This window comes from Lepus europaeus, chromosome 11 (assembly GCF_033115175.1).
Source record: "Lepus europaeus isolate LE1 chromosome 11, mLepTim1.pri, whole genome shotgun sequence".
Lineage (NCBI taxonomy): Eukaryota > Metazoa > Chordata > Mammalia > Lagomorpha > Leporidae > Lepus > Lepus europaeus.
In genome coordinates this window covers 80479936-80499859 of record NC_084837.1, presented here as the reverse complement: position 1 = coordinate 80499859, position 19924 = coordinate 80479936, and the positions used below count along the sequence as shown (strand labels likewise).

Genomic DNA, 19924 nt, shown 5'->3' with positions numbered 1-19924 from the left:
GAAGAGCCTCTCTGACAAGATGATATTTGACCTAAGACCAGAATAATGAAGAACCAGAAGATCTGGAAGAATAATGTGTTAAGTTAGGAGGACAATATTCCACAGTGAGCAATCAGTAAGTATTAATACTGAAATAAGAATGAGCTTGACATGTCTGAAGAACAAAAAGGCAGCAGTGTTGCTAAAGAGTAAAAAAAAAAAAAAAAAAAAAGCATGAAAAGTACATGAGATGCAGTTGGACAGATAGGCAGAGTCTAAATCACACAGCATATAAAAAATTACAGTAAAGACTTTAAATATTATTTTAATTACATTGGAGACTTTCTAGGAAATAAAACAGAAGGAGTTATTTTCAAGATCATTCTGAGTGACAAGATAATTCAATAGGGAAAAAATAATATTTCTGGGGCCAGCACTGTGGCGCAGTGGGTAAAGCCCTTGCCTGCAGTGCTGGCATCCCATATGGGCGCTGGTTTGAGTCTTGGCTACTCCACTTCTTTTTTTTTGACAGGCAGAGTGGATAGCGAGAGAGAGAGAGAGAGAGACAGAAAGAAAGGCCTTCCTTGTGCTGTTGGTTCACCCTCCAATGGCCACCGCAGCCAGCGCACTGCACTGATCCAAAGGCAGGAGCCAGGTGCTTCTCCTGGTCTCCCATGGGGTGCAGGGCCCAAGGACTTGGGCCATCCTCCACTGCACTCCCTGGCCACAGCAGAGAGCTGGCCTGGAAGAGGGGCAACCGGGACAGTGTCCGGTGCCCCGACTGGGACTAGAACCCGGTGTGCCGGCACCCAAGGCGGAGGATTAGCCTAGTGAGCCATGCGCTGGCCAGCAACTCCACTTCTGATCCAACTTTCTGTCATGGAATGGGAAAGCAGTGGAAGATGGCCCGAGTCCTTGGGCCCCTGCACCCACATGGGAGACCTGGAAGAAGCTCCTGGCTCCTGCTTTCGATGGGTGCAACTCTGGCCATTGTGGCCATCTGGGGAGTTAACTAGCAGACAGAAAACCTCTCTTTCTCTCTCTGTAACTCTGCCTTTCAAATAAAATAAATAAATCTTTAAAAAAATAAAAAGGCCAAGAATTGGAATAGATAATTCATTAAAGAAGATATACATATGGCCAATAAGCACATGAAAAGATAAAACATCACTAATCATCAGAAAAATGTAAAAAAGCCGGCGCCGCGGCTCACTAGGCTAATCCTCCGCCTTGCGGCGCTGGCACACCAGGTTCTAGTCCCGGTCGGGGCACCGATCCTGTCCCGGTTGCCCCTCTTCCAGGCCAGCTCTCTGCTGTGGCCAGGGAGTGCAGTGGAGGATGGCCCAAGTCCTTGGGCCCTGCACCCCATGGGAGACCAGGATAAGCCCCTGGCTCCTGCCATCGGATCAGCGCGGTGCGCCGGCCACAGCGCGCCAACCGCGGTGGCCATTGGAGGGTGAACCAACGGCAAAAGGAAGACCTTTCTCTCTGTCTCTCTCTCACTGTCCACTCTGCCTGTCAAAAAAAAAAAAAACAAAAAACCACAAGGAGATATGAATCTACAATTATTAAGATTACTATAATCAAAACAACAGAAAATGGTAGGTACTAGTAAGGATGTAAAGAAATTAGGACCTTCACACACATACACACACACACATACACTGCTGGTGTTTATGTAAAATGGTACAGCCAGTTTGAAAAATATTACATAATTTCCTCAAAAGGTTAAACACAGTTTTCATATGACCCATCAATTCCACTCCTAGGAATATACCTAAGAGAAAGGGAAATATGTCACATTATTTTTAAAGAAATGATGAACTGACACATCACAGAATACAGATGAACCTTGAAACCAGCATGCTTAAGTGAAAGAAGTCAAACACAAAAGACTGCATTACTGTATGCTTCCATTTACATAAAACATAAAAAATAGCCAAATCTCTAGAAATATTAAGTAGGGTGGGAAGATTGGGAGGAATAGAGCAGTTTTGTTTGTTTCTTTTCAATGTTTACTTTTATTTATTTTCATCTACTTGAAAGGCAGGGTGACAGAGACAGACAGAGAGAGCCCATACTTGGGTTCATTTCCCAAATGCCCCTAACAGCCAGGGCTGGGCCAGGCCAAAGCCAGGAGCCTGGAAATCCATCCAGGTCCCCATACGCGTGATAGAGGTCCAAACATGTGAGCCATCATCTACTACTTCCCAGGATGCATTAGCAGAAAGCTGGATCAGTAAGGGAGGTTTTGGGACTGGAGCCAGCACTCTAATATGGCATGTGGGTATCCCAAAAGGCAGCTTAACCCATAGTGCCAAGATGTTCAGCTCACAGGATTCATTTTGGGGGTGATAAAAATGTTCTAAAATTCACTGAAGTGATAAGTACAAACTAAATACCACTAGAACAAGTGGACATCCATTGGCAAAACAAACAAAACAAACACAAAAACAAAACTGAAATCTATGCCTTTTACCTTTCACAAAATTAACTCAAAATGGATCATGGACTTAGTGTTAAACATCAACTATAGGAACAAAAAAGCATAAAAATAGTAAGAATATAGGGATCAGGGTTGTGGTGCAGCAGGTTAAGCCGCCATATGCAGTGCCAGCATCCTACGTGAGTGCTGGTTCAAGTCCCAGCTGTTCCACTTGTGATACAGCCCTCTGCCAATGTGCCTGGGAAAGCTGCAGAGAATAGGTCAAGTCCTTGGGCCCTGGCCATCCACATGGGAGACCCAGGTGAAGCTCCTAGCTCCCTGCTTCAGTTTGACCCAGTCCCAGCCATTGTGGTCATTTAGGGAACAAATCAGTAGATGGAAGATCTCTGTCTCCACATCTCTCTCTCTTTCCTCCCCCCTTCCCTCTGTAACTCTGTCCAAAAAAAAGAAAAAAAAAGGAAATCTCAAAAAAAATAGAGAGAGCTTGGTAGAATTTTTAGACTTAACACTAAAAGCATGAAGCACAAGGGAGAAATGATAAAATGGAGTCCATTAAAATTAAAAACCCTTTTAATCTCTAAAGATCTTCCAAAGATGATGAAAAACCCAGCTACATGGGCCAGTATTGTGGCATGGCAGGCTAAGCCATCACTTGCAATGTCAGCATGCCATATCAGAGACATAATGACAGTCCCAGCTGCTCTGCTTCCAATCCAGCTCCCTGCTAATGTGCCTGGGAAAGCAGCAGAAGCTGACCCATGTACTTGGGTCTCTACCAACCATTTGGGAGACCAGATGGAGTTCCAGCCTCCTGGTTTCAGCCCAGCCCAGCCTTGGCTCTTGTAGCCATTTTGGAGAATGAACCAGTGGATGGGAAATATCTATGTCACTCTGTCTTTCAAATAAATACATAAATAAAAAAAGGTTTTAAAAAGAACATGAAGAAGCTACAGATTGGGAGAAAATACTTGTAAAACCTATACCTGACAAAGAATTAGTATTTAGAATACATAAAAACTCAAAACTTAACTCTGAAGAACCAGCCTAAATAGACAATGGGCAAGAGACATGAAGAGACATTTTGCTGAAGAGGATATACATATGGGAAACAATCACATGGAATATATTTGACATCATTAGTCACTAAGAGATGTGTATATTAAAATTTCCTTAAAATATCATAATGTAACCATCACAATAGTTAAAATAAAAAAGTGTGACAATATCAAATGATGTCACAATGCAGAAAAACTAGATTACTAATACACTATTAGTGGAAATGTCAATTTTTGGCATAGACTTTCTTTTCTGATAAATAGCTTGATAGTTTCTTAAAAAAATACATGGTAATTGCAACCCTGGGCATTTAACCTCAAGAAATGAAAACAAAAACCTTTGCAGAGCTGTTTATAATAGCTTTATTCATAACAGCCATGAACTGAAAAAAAGACGACATGTTCTTTAAATGGTAAATTGATGAACCTGTGGTCTACCCAAATCATGGCATACTACTGAGTAACAGAAAGGAGCAAACTATTGATATATCCAATTACCAGGATGCTACAGAGACTTATGATAAGTAAAAAAACAGCCCATCACAGAAGATTATATTCTACATTACTTAACTTATACAATATTCTTGAAATAAAATTACAGAAGTAAAGAACAGATTACTTGCCAAGGATTTAAGGAGATGTACGGGTGGGAGAGAAGTAAGTGTGTCTAAAAAAGGCAGCAGGAGAGTTTCTTATGGTGATGGAAATGTCTATATCTTGGCTTTCTTTGTTAATGCCAATTTCCTGGTTTTAATATTTTACTAAAATTTTACGATATGTTACCCTTGGGAAAAACTGGGTAAATGGTCATATTTCTTACAACTGTATGTGAACCCATATTTACCCCCAAATAAAACGTTCATTTTAAAAAAGCAAATCTTTATCTTATACCATAAAAAATATGAATTTGAGAACTATTAGCTGGTTTAATTCCTTTCATTTTTCTTTTACAGTTCATAATTAAGAAACAATATTTTGAAATTTTTATTGTACTTTGTAATTTTAGAAACCATGTATATAAGCTACAATATTATTAAAAGAATACAGGCATAGTCATAAGACAGATCAATGGATTAGAGAAGACTCTAGCCTACATAAGACTCAGTATATGATAAAGGAAGTATTTCTTCCTTTTGCCCTTTCAGATGTATCCTCCACTGAACTTGGGAGGCTGACCTCTATGGACTGCAGCAACTGGAATTCTTACTCTCTAGTTAGATGGGTTTGGTCAATGGGAGCAACTGGAGAAAATCAGAGTGGAAGTCAGAGAACATTATCTTCACTCTGTCTTTGCTCGGCCACAGCTTGGTAGCAACCACATTCTTCTACTAAAGCCCACAGCTCCTGGCCAGTAACCCTATGATTTAGTAATTAATTGGTCTTGCTAAGTTCTGCTGACTAGTTCCTCTTCTTGACTCCTCAGAGTTAGGAAAGCAATCGTTTTTTGATATCGCTAATTCTAGAATGTTTACCATCCCTTGTTTGTTTCCCTAAACTGCCCACATCTTTGTAAATATTCTCTTCCTTTAACATTTCTCAGTTATTCTCCAGCGTGTTATCTACTTCTTGTAGGAAACTAATGTACTTGCCAGGAAGCACAATCTGGAATGCTACATGAGTAAACACCTAGGGTCACTATACTTAGAAACCTACAGTTAGAGTGATGGGAATATGGGGGTGCCTTTTTTTTTTTTTTTTTTTTTTTTTTTTTTTGGTAAATGTGGAGTGATGCAAAATATCTTCTCAAAGCCATACTTAGGCCGGCGCCATGGCTCAACAGGCTAATCCTCCGCCTTGCAGCGCCGGCACACCAAGTTCTAGTCCCGGTCAGGGCGCCAGATTCTGTCCCGGTTGCCCCTCTTCCAGGCCAGCTCTCTGCTGTGGCCAGGGAGTGCAGTGGAGGATGGCCCAAGTCCTTGGGCCCTGCACCCCATGGGAGACCAGGATAAGCACCTGGCTCCCGCCATTGGATCAGCGCGGTGCGCCGGCCGCAGCACGGTGGCCATTGGAGGGTGAACCAACGGCAAAGGAAGACCCTTCTCTCTGTCTGTCTCTCTCACTGTCCACTCTGCCTGTCAAAAAAAAAAAAAAAAAAAAAAAAAAAAAGCCATACTGAAAAGAATATGGCCTAGTCAAAAGGGAGGTCTGGCTTTTGTCCTAACTCTTGGGAAATAGCCTCTAATCCTTCAAGATTCCCCTAGAAATAGGGCTTGGTAATTCAAAGTGGGACTCTTGGACCTTACCTATGGTTTACACTAATGAGGTGAGCCCACTAGGGGAGGGAAGGGCAGAGACAGATTTCAACTACATGGACAATTAGCCAGTTAACCAATCGTTACCTACATAACGAAATTAAAAAAAAAAAAAAAAAATCTGAATACTGATGGTTGGGTGAGCTTTTAAGACTGGCAACATTCCCGACATAGTTTCACACATCAATTCCAAGAAGGTAACAAGTTAAGGACAACGGAATCTTTATATTTGGAACCTTCATAAGCTCTGCCCTGCAAATCTCTTTCTTTGACTAATTTTAGCCATATCTTTTCAGGATAATAAACCATAATGGTGAATACCCTAGGTTCCAGTGGGCTCTGTGAATCTTTGCAGCAAATGATTAAACATGAGGGTAGTTTGGGAATCTCTGAACTTGGAATTGGTATGAGAAATGAGGGTGGTCTTCTGTGGATTAAAACTCTGAATTTGGACTCTAGTTCCCTGCAGTTGAGTCAGAAGTCTTGGGAAGACTTGACAGTGCTCTTAGGCTCATAACTTGGCTAATTCTGGGTAAAAGCACAAAAATATAAATGTCCAAAAATATAAATGTAGATAGACAAATTAATAAATTTTTACTGCATTTGAGTTTATATAATTTAAATTCTTCTACTCACCTGAGGATCTACTAACCACCCGTGGTACAAAGGAATATCAAGAAGATCAAATACTATGCATTCCGGTGTATATTCAAATACTCGAACACCAGTAAATCGTACATTTACATCTAGGCCTGTCTGTAGTTTGTGCAAAATTGCCATAGCATCACTCATATTCTGAAAATACAAAGAGGAAAGATATATGTCAGAATGATCAAAACAAAAAAAAAATTTAAGTACAAACACAGTGATTTTTAATATTGTTTTATCCAATTTATTAATCGCTTCAACAGATTTTTTATTTATAAGTACCTATTAAGGGGACCGGCGCTGTGGCACAGCAGGTTAATGCCCTGGCCTGAAGTGCTGGCATCCCATGTGAGCGCCAGTTCTAGTCCCAGCTGCTCCTCTTCTGATCCAGCTCTCTGCTATGGCTTGGGAAAGCAGTAGAAGATGGCCCAAGTCCTTGGGCCCCTGCACCTGCATGGGAGACCTGGAAGAAGCTCCTAGCTCCTGGCTTCGGATTGGCGCAGCTCCAGCCATTGTGGCCAATTGGGGAGTGAACCAACAGATGGAAGACCTCTCTCTCTCTGCCTCTCCTCTATGTAACTCTTTCAAATATATAAATAAATCTTTAAAAAAAAAAGTACCTATTATGTACCAGGCATTAATATGAATTCCAACAATACAAGGGGACTTTAAAAAATTCAAGGATTTTTTTTCTAAAGATTTATCTGAAAGTCAGAGCAATAGAGAGAAAGAGAGACAGAAAGAGAGTGTCATCTTATATCAGCTGGTTCTCTCCCCAGAAGGCCACAATAGCCAAGGCTGGGCCAGACAGAAGCCAGGAACTTCATCTGGGTCTCCCACGTGGGTGCAGGGACCTAAACTTGCTGCATTCCCAGAAGCATTAGCAGAGAGCTGGATTGGAAGTGGAGCAGTTGGGACTTGAATCATTGCTTATATGGTATGCTAGTGTCACAGGGGGTGGTTTAACCCACTATTCCGCAATGCTGGCCCCAGGATGTGTGTGTGTGTGTGTGTTTTAGATTTGCTTATTTGAAAGGCAGAATTACAGAAAGTATACACACACACACAGAGAGAGAGAGAGAGAGAGAGAGAGAAAGAGAGAGAGAGAAAGCGAGAGATCCTCCATCCCTTGGTTTATTCCCCAAATGCCTGCAAGGACCAGGGCTGGGCCAGGCTGAAGCCAGGAGACTGAAACTCCATCTGGGTCTCCCACATGGGTGGCAGGGGCAGGGGCCCAAGCATTTTGACAATTCTCTGCCACCTTCTCAGGAGCATTAGCACTGAGCTAGATTAGAAGTGGAGCAGCCAGGACTCGAACTGGTATCCATACGGGATACCAGTGTTGCAGGCAGCAGCTTAATCTGCTGTGCCACAATGCCAGTCCCTTTTTTAATTTGTTTATTTGAGAGATAGAAAGAGAGAGACAGAAGAGGAGAGCTCCCACCCACTGGTTCACACTCCAAATGCCTACAGTGACTAGGAGGGTCAAAGTTGGGAGCCCAGAACTGGGAACTCAATCCAGGTCTCCTATGTGGGTGGCATGAATTTTTTTTTTTTTAATTTGACAGGCAGAGTTAGACAGTGAGAGAGACAGAGAGAAAGGTCTTCCTTCCATTGGTTCACCCCCAAATGGCCTACACGGCCAGCGTGCTGCACCAATCCGAAGCCAGGAGCCGGGTGCTTCCTCCTGGTCTTCCATGCGGGTGCAGGGGCCCAAGCACCTGGGCCATCCTCCACTGCCTTCCCGGGCCACAGCAGAGAGCTGGACTGGAAGAGGAGCAACCAGGACTAAAACGTGGCACCCATATGGGATGCTGGCGCCGCAGGCGGAGGATTAACCAAGTGAGCATGGAATTAATTACTTGAGCCAATGCGGCTGCCTCCCAGGGTATGCGTTACCAAGAAGTTGGAGCACAGAATCAAACTCAGGGGCTTCAATGTGTGACACAGGCGTCTGAATTGCTTGGCCAAATGCCTGCCCTATACATTATGTTTTAATTCCATTTTTCACAAACTTTTTTTGAAGCCCTTTGTGTAACAATGAATAAAACAAAGTTTCTGTTCCCATGCAACAAAAGTTCTACTGGAAAAAACAAAAATGTAAACACACAATATGGTGTTTTACTACAGCAAAATAATGTTGTACATAATGGAAGGAATAAAGGACCTACTTTAGAACAGGAAATCTAAAACCAAAAGTTTATCAAGTCAAAGAAAATGATCTTTCTCACTTCTGGGTATGGATCTAAAATAACTCAAAGAAGGATCTCAAAAAGATATTTGCAGACCCATGTTCATCGCACCTTTATAACACCCAAGACATGGAATCAGCCCAACTGTCCATTAACAAATGAATAAAGAAAATGTGGTACATATATACAATGCGATATTATTTAGCTTTAATACACAAGAAATCCTATCACATATTACAATATGGATGAATATCCTTGAGGATATTATGCTGAGTGAAACAAGCCAGTCACAAAAATACAAATGCTATGTGATTCCACTTATACATGATATCTAGAGTAGCCAAAATCATAACAGAAAGTACAAGGATGGTTTTCATGATCTTGTGGGAATGGGAAATGGAGGCCTACTGTTTGATGTGCACAGAATTTCAATTTTATTTTATTTTATTTTTTATATTTTTTCTTTTTCTTTTTCTTTAAACTTTTATTTAATGAATATAAATTTCCAATGTACAGCTTATGGATTACAATGGCTTCCCCCTCCCATAACTTCCCTCTCACCCGCAACCCTCCCCTCTCCCGCTCCCTCTCCCCTTCCATTTGCATCAAGATTCATTTTCAATTCTCTTTATATACAGAAGATCAATTTAGTATAAAGATTTCAACAGTTTGCACCCACATAGAAACACAAAGTGAAACATACTGTTGGAGTACTAGTTATAGCATTAAATCACAATGTACAGCACATTAAGGACAGAGATCCCACATGAGGAGCAAGTGCACCGTGACTCCTGTTGTTGACCCAACAAATTGACACTCTAGTTTATGGTGCCAGTAACCACCCTAGGCTGTCGTCATGAGTTGCCAAGGCTATGGAAGCCTTCCAAGTTTGCCGACTCTGATCATATTTAGACAAGGTCATAAAAGACAGGGTGAGGATAGTAACCAATGATCCTAAGAGTGGCCTTAACCAGGTTTGAACAATTATACAGCATTAAGTGGGGAAGAGGACCACCAGTACACACAGGTTGGGAGTAGAGCCATTGGTGGTAGAGTAGAGGTTATGATTACGAAGGAATGAGACCCAAGTGCCCTAGACAGGGTCTAGAACAAAGGACAGAGTCATTATTAGAGGAGCTAAGAAAGGTGCTGTCTAAGCTACAATTAAGTTTTCTGATTGAGAGGCAAATAGAACCTGATAGAAGGGGCTTGATAATAATCTGGTGGGCTTTAGGCCTTGTAAGTTCAGAGGCCCAGACCTATCTATCTCTTCACATGGGGTATATCCTAAGGGAGGTGTGAACCTCCTAGGGGAAGGCACTCTGTTGACTTTCATTACTTGGCTGGCCTGAGAATTTCAATTTTATAAGATAAAAATTTGCACAGATCCATTAAAAAACACTAAGAACATAGTTAACATGACAGAACTGTACATTTAAAAATGGCTAAGGGGAAAAAATTTAAATTGTGTGGGTTTTACCACAATCAAAAAATAGAAATGAGTGATTAATCCATGAAAGACATGGAAGAAACTTAGATTACTAAGTGAAAGAAGACAATCTGAAAAGGTTCCATACTATAAGATTCCAAACCACATTCTGGAAAAGGCAGAACTATGGAGACAGTAAAAAAACAAAATTAAACCAAAAAAAATCAGGGATTAGAAAGGAGGGATAAATAGGCAAGGCATGGAGGGTTTTTAAAACAAACTATTCTGCATAATATTGAAATGCTGGATATATGTCATTAAATACCTGTCTAAACCCAAAGAATATGCAATACAAACTGTGAACCCTAACATAAATTATGGACTTTGAGTGACTATGATATATGGCGTAGTTTCTCAATTCTCAATACAAGAGATGTATTACTCTGGTACAGGATGTTTACAGTAGGAGAGACTGTGCATGTGGGTTTAGGAGGCAGAAGAGGTATATGAAAAGTGTCTGTACTTTCTACACTTAGTTTTGCAGTGAATGCACTGGACTTAAAACTGCTAAGAAATTTTTTTAAGGATAGAAAAAGAAAGAGGGTAGTCTCTTGAAAAATAAAACCTGAATAGAGACCAAAACGAATACCAATTTTTTTCAATAAATGTGATCACATCGTCTGTAATGAGGACTAGTTTTTTTGTTTGTTTGTTTTTTGACAGGCAGAGTGGACAGTGAGAGAGAGAGAGACAAGAGAAAGATCTTCCTTTTGCCGTTGGTTCACCCTCCAATGGCCACTGCGGTCAGCGTGCTGCGGCAGGCGCATCACGCTGATCCGAAGGCAGGAGCCAGGTGCTTCTCCTGGTCTCCCATGAGGGTGCAGGGCCCAAGCACTTGGGCCATCCACCACTGCACTCCTGGGCCACAGCAGAGAGCTGGCCTGGAAGAGGAGCAACCAGGACAGAATACGGCGCTCCGACCGGGTCTAGAACCCAGGGTGCTGGCGCTGCAAGGCAGAGGATTAGCCTATTGAGCCGTGGCGCTGGCCATGAGGACTAGTTTAAAACATATTTTTCTAAACATTTTAACATATTAAATATGGACATAATTATAGAGGATATATCTGAATAAAAACAAATACATAAAATACAATAAACTGAAATCTCTTCTACCAATCAAGCACTATGCTAGACAATACAAATAGGAACAGTAGAATGAAGTCTAAGGGAGTGGCTTATAATAGGGTTAATATAAAATTAAGCTTCTTATATTATAACTAAGGACTCACTCTGAAATTAGAAAAAAGGCAAATTAAGGTCATAAAATCAAAGCTTTTACCAAATAACTTGTTAAATTTCATCCTAAGAGACTGAAGACTGCAAATTATTTAAGTGTTTTCAATTCATAAATAGAACAATTAAAACAGTATCACATTCTTAAATAGCATTTGACCTTTGTCAGCTTCACCTCTTCCTAACTTTTATATTACTCCAAAACAATATATTTCTTCAAGCTTTCTAAATTTTGAAACTTAGTTTACAAAATTTACCTTAAGAGTTTTTTTAATTTTTAAGATTTATTTATTTATTTGAAAGAGTTACAGGGAGAGAGAGAGAGAGAGAGAGAGAGAGAGAGAGAAAGAGAGAGAAAGAGATCTTTCATCCGCTGGTTTACTCCCCAGATAGCCACAAAGGCTAGAGCTAGTCCAGGCCGAAGCCAGGAGCATCTGCCAGGTCTCCCATGTAGGTGGCATGGTCCCAAGGACTTTGGTCATCGACCCAGGCTTTCCTAAAGCCATAGTAATGATGAATCTGATAAAATTTTTTTTTTTTTTTTTTTTTTTGGACAGGCAGAGTGGACAGTGAGAGAGAGAGACAGAGAGAAAGGTCTTCCTTTTGCCGTTGGTTCACCCTCCAATGGCCGTCGCGGTAGCGTGCTGCGGCCGGCGCACCGCGCTGTTCCGATGGCAGGAGCCAGGTGCTTCTCCTGGTCTCCCATGGGGTGCAGGACCCAAGAACTTGGGCCATCCTCCACTGCACTCCCTAGCCACAGCAGAGAGCTGGCCTGGAAGAGGGGCAACCGGGACAGGATCGGTGCCCCGACCGGGACTAGAACCCGGTGTGCCGGCGCCGCAAGGCGGAGGATTAGCCTAGTGAGCCGCGGCGCCGGCAAATCTGATAAAATATTAACAGTAATGAACAAGGTGGCATGTACCAATGCCATCTCACTAGTCCAAGTGATCAATTTCAGTTCACAACTGATCACACTGATAGGTCTAAGAGTCAAAGGGATCACACAAACAAGACTAGTGTCTGCTAATACTAACTGATAGAATCAAAAAGGGAAAAAACGATCCAACATGGGAAGCAGGATACACAGCAGACTCATAGAATGACAGATGTCCTAAATAGCACTCTGGCCTCAGAATCAGCCCTTAAGGCATTCGGATCTGGCTGAAGAGCCCATGAGAGTATTGTAGGCATGGAAAGCCAAGACACTCTGGGGGGGAAAAAAAAAAAAGAAGACCTAAATGAAAGATCTCTGCGAGTGAGATCCCAGTGGAAAGAACGGGGCCATCAAAGAAGGAGATACCTTTCTCTGAAGGGAGGAGAGAACTTCTACTTTGACTATGACCCTATCGGAATAAGATCAAAGTCAGCGAACCCTAAAGGCTTCTATAGCCTTGGCAACTCCTGACTAGAGCCTAGGGAGATTACTGACGCCATAAACAAGAGTGTTAAATTGTTAAATCAACAACAGGAGTCACTGTGTACTTATGTCTCATGTGGGATCTGTCCTTAATGTGTTGTCCAATGTGAAGTAATGCTATAACTAGTACTAAAGCAGTATTTTTACCCTTTGTGTTTCTGTGTGGGTGCAAATTGATGAAATCTTTACTTAGTATATACTCAATCGATCTTCTGTATATAAAGATAATTGAAAATGAAAAAAAAAACTTGGTGATAAATTGGAAATTGCATAGAAAATTAAACAATTTTTAAAAAATATCATGTAGGATCTCTGTCCTTAATGTGCTGTACATTGTTATTTAATGCTATAACTAGTACTCCAACAGTATTTTTTCACTTTGTGTTGCTATGTGGGGGCAAACTGTTGAAATCTTTACTAAATATATACTAAACTGATCTTCTGTATATAAAGAGAATTGAAAATGAATCTTGATGTGAATGGAAGGGGAGAGGGAGCGGGAAAGGGGAGGGTTGTGGGTGGGAGGGAAGTTATGGGGGGGGAGCCATTGTAATCCATAAGCTGTACTTTGGAAATTTATATTCATTAAATAAAAGTTAAAAAAACAGTAATGAATAAAGAATTATAGGATTATTATATTATCACCAATTTTTTGTTCTATTTTTGTTAAATCCCTAGTTGGTAATCAGTTCACTTTCTTTATAGTCAACATAATTTCTAGTGGCTTCTGGGCTTCTGCGTACAGCTTCATATATTCACTACATTATTACAGATTACTTAGTATTAAAATAACAATTAACACCATTTGATAATATACATAATGATTAACACTGATTTACAAAGGGCTAAAAAGGATATTTTGGTGCCAGTGCTGTGGCATAGTGGGTAAAGCCACCACCGGCAGTGCTGGCATCTCTTATGTGCACCAGTTTGAGTCCCAGCTGCTCCACTTCCGATCCAGCTCTCTGCTATGGCCTGGGAAAGCAGGCGAAGACGGCTTAAGTCCTTGGATCCCTGCACCCATGTGGGAGACCAGGAAGAAGCTCCTGGCTTCGGTCTGGACCAGCCATAGCCTTTGTGGCCATCTAGGGAGTAAACCAGCAGATGGAAGATCCACAGCGAAGGCCCCCTCTTTTTTTTTTTTTTTAATTAAAAAAAAATTTTTTTTTGACAGGCAGAGTGGACAGTGAGAGAGAGATAGAGAGAAAGGTCTTCCTTTTTGCCGTTGGTTCACCCTCCAATGGCTGCCGCGGTAGGCGCACTGCGGCCTGTGCACCGCGCTGATCCGATGGCAGGAGCCAGGTGCTTCTCCTGTTCTCCCATGGGGTGCAGGACCCAAGTACTTGGGCCATCCTCCACTGCACTCCCGGGCCACAGCAGAGAGCTGGCCTGGAAGAAGGGCAACCAGGACAGAATCCGGTGCCCCGACCAGGACTTGAACACGGTGTGCCGGTGCCGCAAGGCGGAGGATTAGCCTATTGAGCTGCGGCGCCGACCCTTGAGGTTTTATTTTTATTTATTTGAAAGGTAGAGCTAGAAAGAGGGGTCTTCCACCTGCTGGTTCACTCCCCAAATGGCCACCATGACTGCAGCTGTGCTGGTCCAAAGCCAGGAGTTAGGGGATTCTTCTGGGTCTCCCACGTGGGTAAAGGGTTCCAAGTACTTGGGCCATCCTCTCCTGCTTTCCAGGGACATTAGCATAGAGCTGGATGAGAAGTGAAGCAGCCAACATATGGCGCTGCAGGTGGCAGCTTTACCAAGTATGCCATAACACCAGTCCCATTACCTTTAATTTTGATGCTAGTGTATACCTAGCTATTGTGACAGAGCTTAAGGTAGCGTTAATTTAATTTTTTAAAAAATAAGAGTGTTAATTTTTTTTTTTTAAGATTTATTTATTGAAAGTCAGAGTTACACAGAGAAAGGAGAGGCAGAGAAAGAGAGAGAGAGAGAGGTCTTCCATCCGCTGGTTCACTCCCCAACTGGCCACAATGGCTGGAGCTGCGCCGATCCAAAGCCAGGAGCCAGGAACTTCTTCCAGGTCTCCTGTGCAGGTGCAGGGGCCCAAGGACTTGGTCCATCTTCTACTGCTTTCCCAAGCCACAGCAGAGAGCTAGATCAGAAGTGGAGCAGCCGGGTCTCAAACCAGCGCCCATACGTGATGCCGGCGCTTCAGGCCAGGGCGTTAACCCACTGCACCACAGTGCTGGCCCCAATTTAATTTTCTACAGGTATGAAGTAACATTCCTTTTTTGTATAACTTACATGAGATAAATTTTAGAAAGATTCAATGCAGAGCCAGTATCTTGCTAGCTAAAACTTCTTTACTAGATGCTGTAATGTAGAATGTACTTGCATTTTTCCAGTTTTACTTCATGCTATAATCTAACAGAAAAGCATAAGGTGTGTGTGTGTGTTCATAGCACATTTTTAAATGACTGAAAATGTTTCATTTTAAAATGTATTTTATACTTAAAATATTTCACTATGTTAAAAACATCTTTGGGAAGAGTTCTAAGAATTTAGCCACTACTTTAAAGGATTTAATAGCTCTCTTTCCATCTCTGTGACTCTGCTTTTCAAGTAAACAAACAAATCTTTAAAAAACCAAATAAAGGGGAGCCAACATTGTGGAGCAGTGGTGTCTCTCCTTTTCTCTTGGCCTTTCAATAAATAAATCTTTAAAGACAAAATTAAAGGGGCTGGTGCTGTGGCATAGTGAGTAAAACCGCCACCTGCAGTACCTGCATCCCATATGGGAGCTGGTTCGCTGCTCTACTGGGCACTCTACTTCCGATCCAGCTCTCTGCTATGGCCTGGAAAAGCGGTAGAAGATGGCCCAAGAACTTGGGTCCCTGCACTCATGTGGGAGACCCAGAAGAAGCTCTTGGTTCCTGGCTTTGGATTGGTGCAGCTCCAGCCAATGCGGCCAATTGGGGAGCGAACCAACAGATGGAAAACCTCTGCCTCTCCTTCTCTCTCTGTGTAACTCTTTCAAATAAATAAATAAATATTTTTTAAAAAGAGAGAAAATTAAAGGTAATGTAAATAATCATATCTTATAGTTTTAGTGCTTGTTTTAAATGCAGTGTACTTTTATTGCCTGCTATGTATAGAAGAAATTCAAGCAACGTTAGATATAATTTGTCTCGATTATGAAGTAGAACATTACTTCCAATCATTTTTCAAGCATCTAAATCAATGTAATGAAGTCATCCTAAGACTACAAGATGGACTTAAAGGAAACAAAATACTGACAACATCTGCAAACACTTGTTACACAGGATTCTTAGAATTCTATATATTCCAAGGTTAATATGAGGCTTAAACTAGCATTAGTAATTTCTAACTTTACATTTTAGTATTAATCAAAATAGCTTCATGGATTTCAGTAAGAAATTATATAAATTTGAAAAATAAATGATATAAACTGAAGCTTATTATTTTATACTTATAAAATATCCTTTGCTGGTTTTATATATTGGAGGTTGGCATGAGATTTCATTTGAAAAGAAGTTTCTATTTCTAAAGGTGTTTGGAAACCACTGCCTTAAGCTACCTATTTCCTCAACAAAATTTAAATGATTTACCAGAAACATTTGGCTTTAGCTACAGATTTCCTATCCTGCAATTTTATTAGGAATGGATTATCTGAGCATTCAAATTCAAGAAATTTTCTGGGGCCAGCACTGTGGTATAATCTGTTAAACACATCACTAAGTACATAGCACATGGAAGACCCAAAAGAAGCCTCTGGCTTCTGGCTTCAGCCTGGCCCAGCCCTGGCTGTTGTGGCTATTTGGGAAGTGAACTAGTGGATGAAGATCAATTGCTCTCTCTGTCTCTCCCTATCTCTCTGTAACAGTCTTTCAAAAAAATAAATCAATCTTTAAAAAAAAAAAAAAGAAATTTTCCAATACAGAATGAGTTTTATTTCATTTTTGTGAATTTGATACTAGTGAAACTATGTTAAGCATGTTCAGTACTTGCTCTGAAAGTAAATATGAAGGTACCAATGATGTCTATTTCATCCCTGGTTGATACCTCCTCCCCGTGTAAGAAAGTAATTCTTTCTTGCCTTCTATTGCTAATAACGGAAGAACACTGAAGAAAATGAAGTTCTGCTTCCTCCCTTCCAGCTCCAAAACTTTTGATCCTTATGAATTCTCCTATATTAAGAACAGGGTATCTAAAGAATATGCCGAGAAATGAAGGCATACTGACATGATGACAAAACAGAAGAATCTGTCCTAACGGCATATCCTGGAAATCTTTTGTCAATTTTCCGCTAAACATAACTTAATTATAAAATATAAATAAAATGAGAAAGATGAATCAATGACAAATGCAGTTGACACTAAATTTTTCAAGAAAAATGCCAGGCTATCATTTTATATAGATCTGTATAAAGATATCCATATATCATTCTATTTAGCATATATATTCATAAAAACACAAGGATCTGAAAACTATGGCCTGTAGGCCAAATCTAGCTTTGAGCTAAGAATGTTTTCTATATTTTTAAAGGGTTGAAAAGAAAGAAAACAAAGAATATGCAATAGATACTGACCATTTATAGCTTGAAAAGTGTAAAATATTTATTGATCACTTATAGGAAAAGTTGGCTTATCATTAATAGAAATCAAAGCATATATTCATTACAAAAATTATATTTTAACATAGCAAAAACTGTATTTATTACCTGTTCATAATTTAAACGTTGAATTTCTGAAATTTCTTTTGGCTTTGCATCAAGCATGTAATCTCCTGTAAAAAGAAATTGTGAAATGCCTTTTTGAAATATTACTTTTTCTAATTACAAAAGTAATAGGTTTTAATGATCAATTATTAAACACTGCAGTAGGTGACATATAAAGTTGATTCTCCCCATTCTACCAGAGAAAGTCAGTGTTTGCTATCCTCACATATTTTTCCATGTATATACTTTATAATGCTTTGAAAATTTATTTTATCTTTCATTATATAATCTGAGTACTTTTCCATGATACTACATACAAAATTCCCCAAAGTTGTGCCACATTTTATCACTATCAACAATATAACTGTTTTCCCATTACCTCATCAACAATGGATATTATCGGTTTCTAAATATTTGCAACTGTGAAGGTAAACAAAATTGTTTTTGCATTTATAAATCCCTCTCTCCTCCCTGCATATCTCTGCCTTTCTTGTTAAAGATTGATTTATTTATTTGAAAGGCAGAGTTGCACAACAGAGAGAGGGAAAGAGAGAAAGGTCTTCGATGTACTGGTTCACTCCTAAATGACTGCAATGGCTTGGGATGGGAAGGCCAAAGCCAGGAGCCCAAAACTTCATCTGGGTCTCCCATTTGGGTGGCAAGGACCCAAGTACTTGGGCCATCTTCTGCTTTTCCAGGCTCATTAACAGGGAGTCAAATCCAAAGCAGAGTAGCTGAGACTCTGACATGGGATGCCAATCCACTGTGCCACAATGTTGGGTCTGATTTTCTAATTCAAAAAATAGTTTGAAAGACTCCATCAAGTATTCTGTTAGATATCAAACTTTGATAGAAAAGAATTCCTATGGGGGCTGGTGTTTTAACAAAGCAAATTAAGCCACCACTTGCAACACTGGTATCTATATCCAAATATCAGTTGGAATCCTGGTTATTCTACTTTAGACAGGTTTCCTGCTAATACTACTGGGGACACAGTGGATGATAGCCCAAGTATTTGGCCTGCTTATGCCAAGAAGGAGTTCCTGGCTCCTGACTTCAGCCTGACCCAGCCCAGGTTGTTGCGGGTATTTGGGGAGTAAACCAGCAGATGGAGAAAATCTCTGATTCTCTTTGATATAAAATAAAAAATTAATAAAATATTAAAGAGAGCTATTTTGTTTAGCTTATCTAATCTTTGTAACTGTAATTAGACAAGACTATTTCAATCAAAAAGCATCTTTTTTATAAAAAAAGATTTATTTATTTATTTGAAGTCAGAGTTACAGAGAGAGGGGTAGAGATAGAGAGAGAGAGAGAAACCTCTGTCTGCTGGTTCACTTCCCAGATGGCTGCAATGGCTAGGAGTGAGCCATGCTGAAGCCAGGGGCCAGGAGCTTCATCCAGCTTCTTCCACATGGGTAGCAGGGTCCCAAACACTTGGGCCATCTTCCACTGCTTTTTCCCAGGCCATTAGCAGGGAACTGGATTGGAAATGGAGCAGCCGCAACTTGAACTGGCATCCATATGGGATGCTGGCATTGCAGGCGACAGCTTTACCCACTACACCACAACACAGGCCCCTTGAGAATCTACTAGGTGTTTAGCAATGGGTTAAAACAATATTAGGACATAAATGATGCTCTTATCAATATTCGGTTGGGCAATGAACATAAAAGAAACAGAGAAATAATAATGGTAAAGTATAACACATTGTGAAATGTAATAAATGCCTAAGTACCAAGTGATTCTAAAAAGAGACATGATACACTCTGTAGAGCTTAGAAATATCTTTTGGAGGGATAGATCTAAACTGGATTCAGAGAAATGGGCAGGACATGGAAAGGCAACTGGAGGAAAAATTTCTTTGAGGGAAAAAGAATGATAGAGAAAGAAATCTAAGAAAGATCATGTCATATGGACAGATTATAAGAAAATTTATACATAAGATTTATATTACAAAGTGCTAGGAAGTATGGCCCAATGAGTTAACTTGACTAGGTTATAAAAAACCTTAATGATGTGTGGAAAAATGGGCCGCTTGTAAAAGATCAATGAGATATTTACACTTATTTTTTTTTAAGCAGAGGAGTGAAGGATGAAATCAATAATTTAGGAAGAGCACACCTGTAATATAGGCTAACTTGGAGGTTCGAAGAATTTGTAGTAAATCAGGTTATGAAATATCACCACACAGAGAAGGGGAAAAAAATTCAAAGAAAGAATCCAAGACCTTGGTAGTAATAAAATATTCCAAACAAAAAGAAATCAAACAAAAATCCTGATAGCTACATTATGCAAAAAAATGGAAGAGAAGGTTTCATAGTAGTTAGCTTATCCCACACAAACATTTGGGAAAGAGACACAATCAACTCTAGACAAAATTAAATGCTTCAATATTGACCTCTTTTATGGCATATTTATTTGCAAAAGTTAATTATTTTTTAAAGGATCAGACAACATCACTATCCCAACAACTATTTTCCTTATTATACTATGTTAACATCATCAACATAA

At 40.3% G+C, this 19924-nt stretch overlaps 1 protein-coding gene across 5 annotated transcripts in view; it reads right to left on the bottom strand.

Moving 5' to 3' along the window:
- The window catches only part of MINDY2 (MINDY lysine 48 deubiquitinase 2), a 105032-nt gene that overhangs the window by 53340 nt on the left and 31768 nt on the right, over nucleotides 1–19924 (bottom strand). For all 5 annotated transcript variants that reach the window (XM_062206016.1, XM_062206015.1, XM_062206017.1 and 2 more), the window contains exons 3-4: nucleotides 17414–17478; nucleotides 6369–6527 (exon numbers count right to left, since the gene is read on the bottom strand). In XM_062206016.1, the coding sequence (XP_062062000.1) occupies nucleotides 6369–6527; nucleotides 17414–17478 (224 nt within the window). The remainder of the gene's footprint in view (nucleotides 1–6368; nucleotides 6528–17413; nucleotides 17479–19924) is intronic.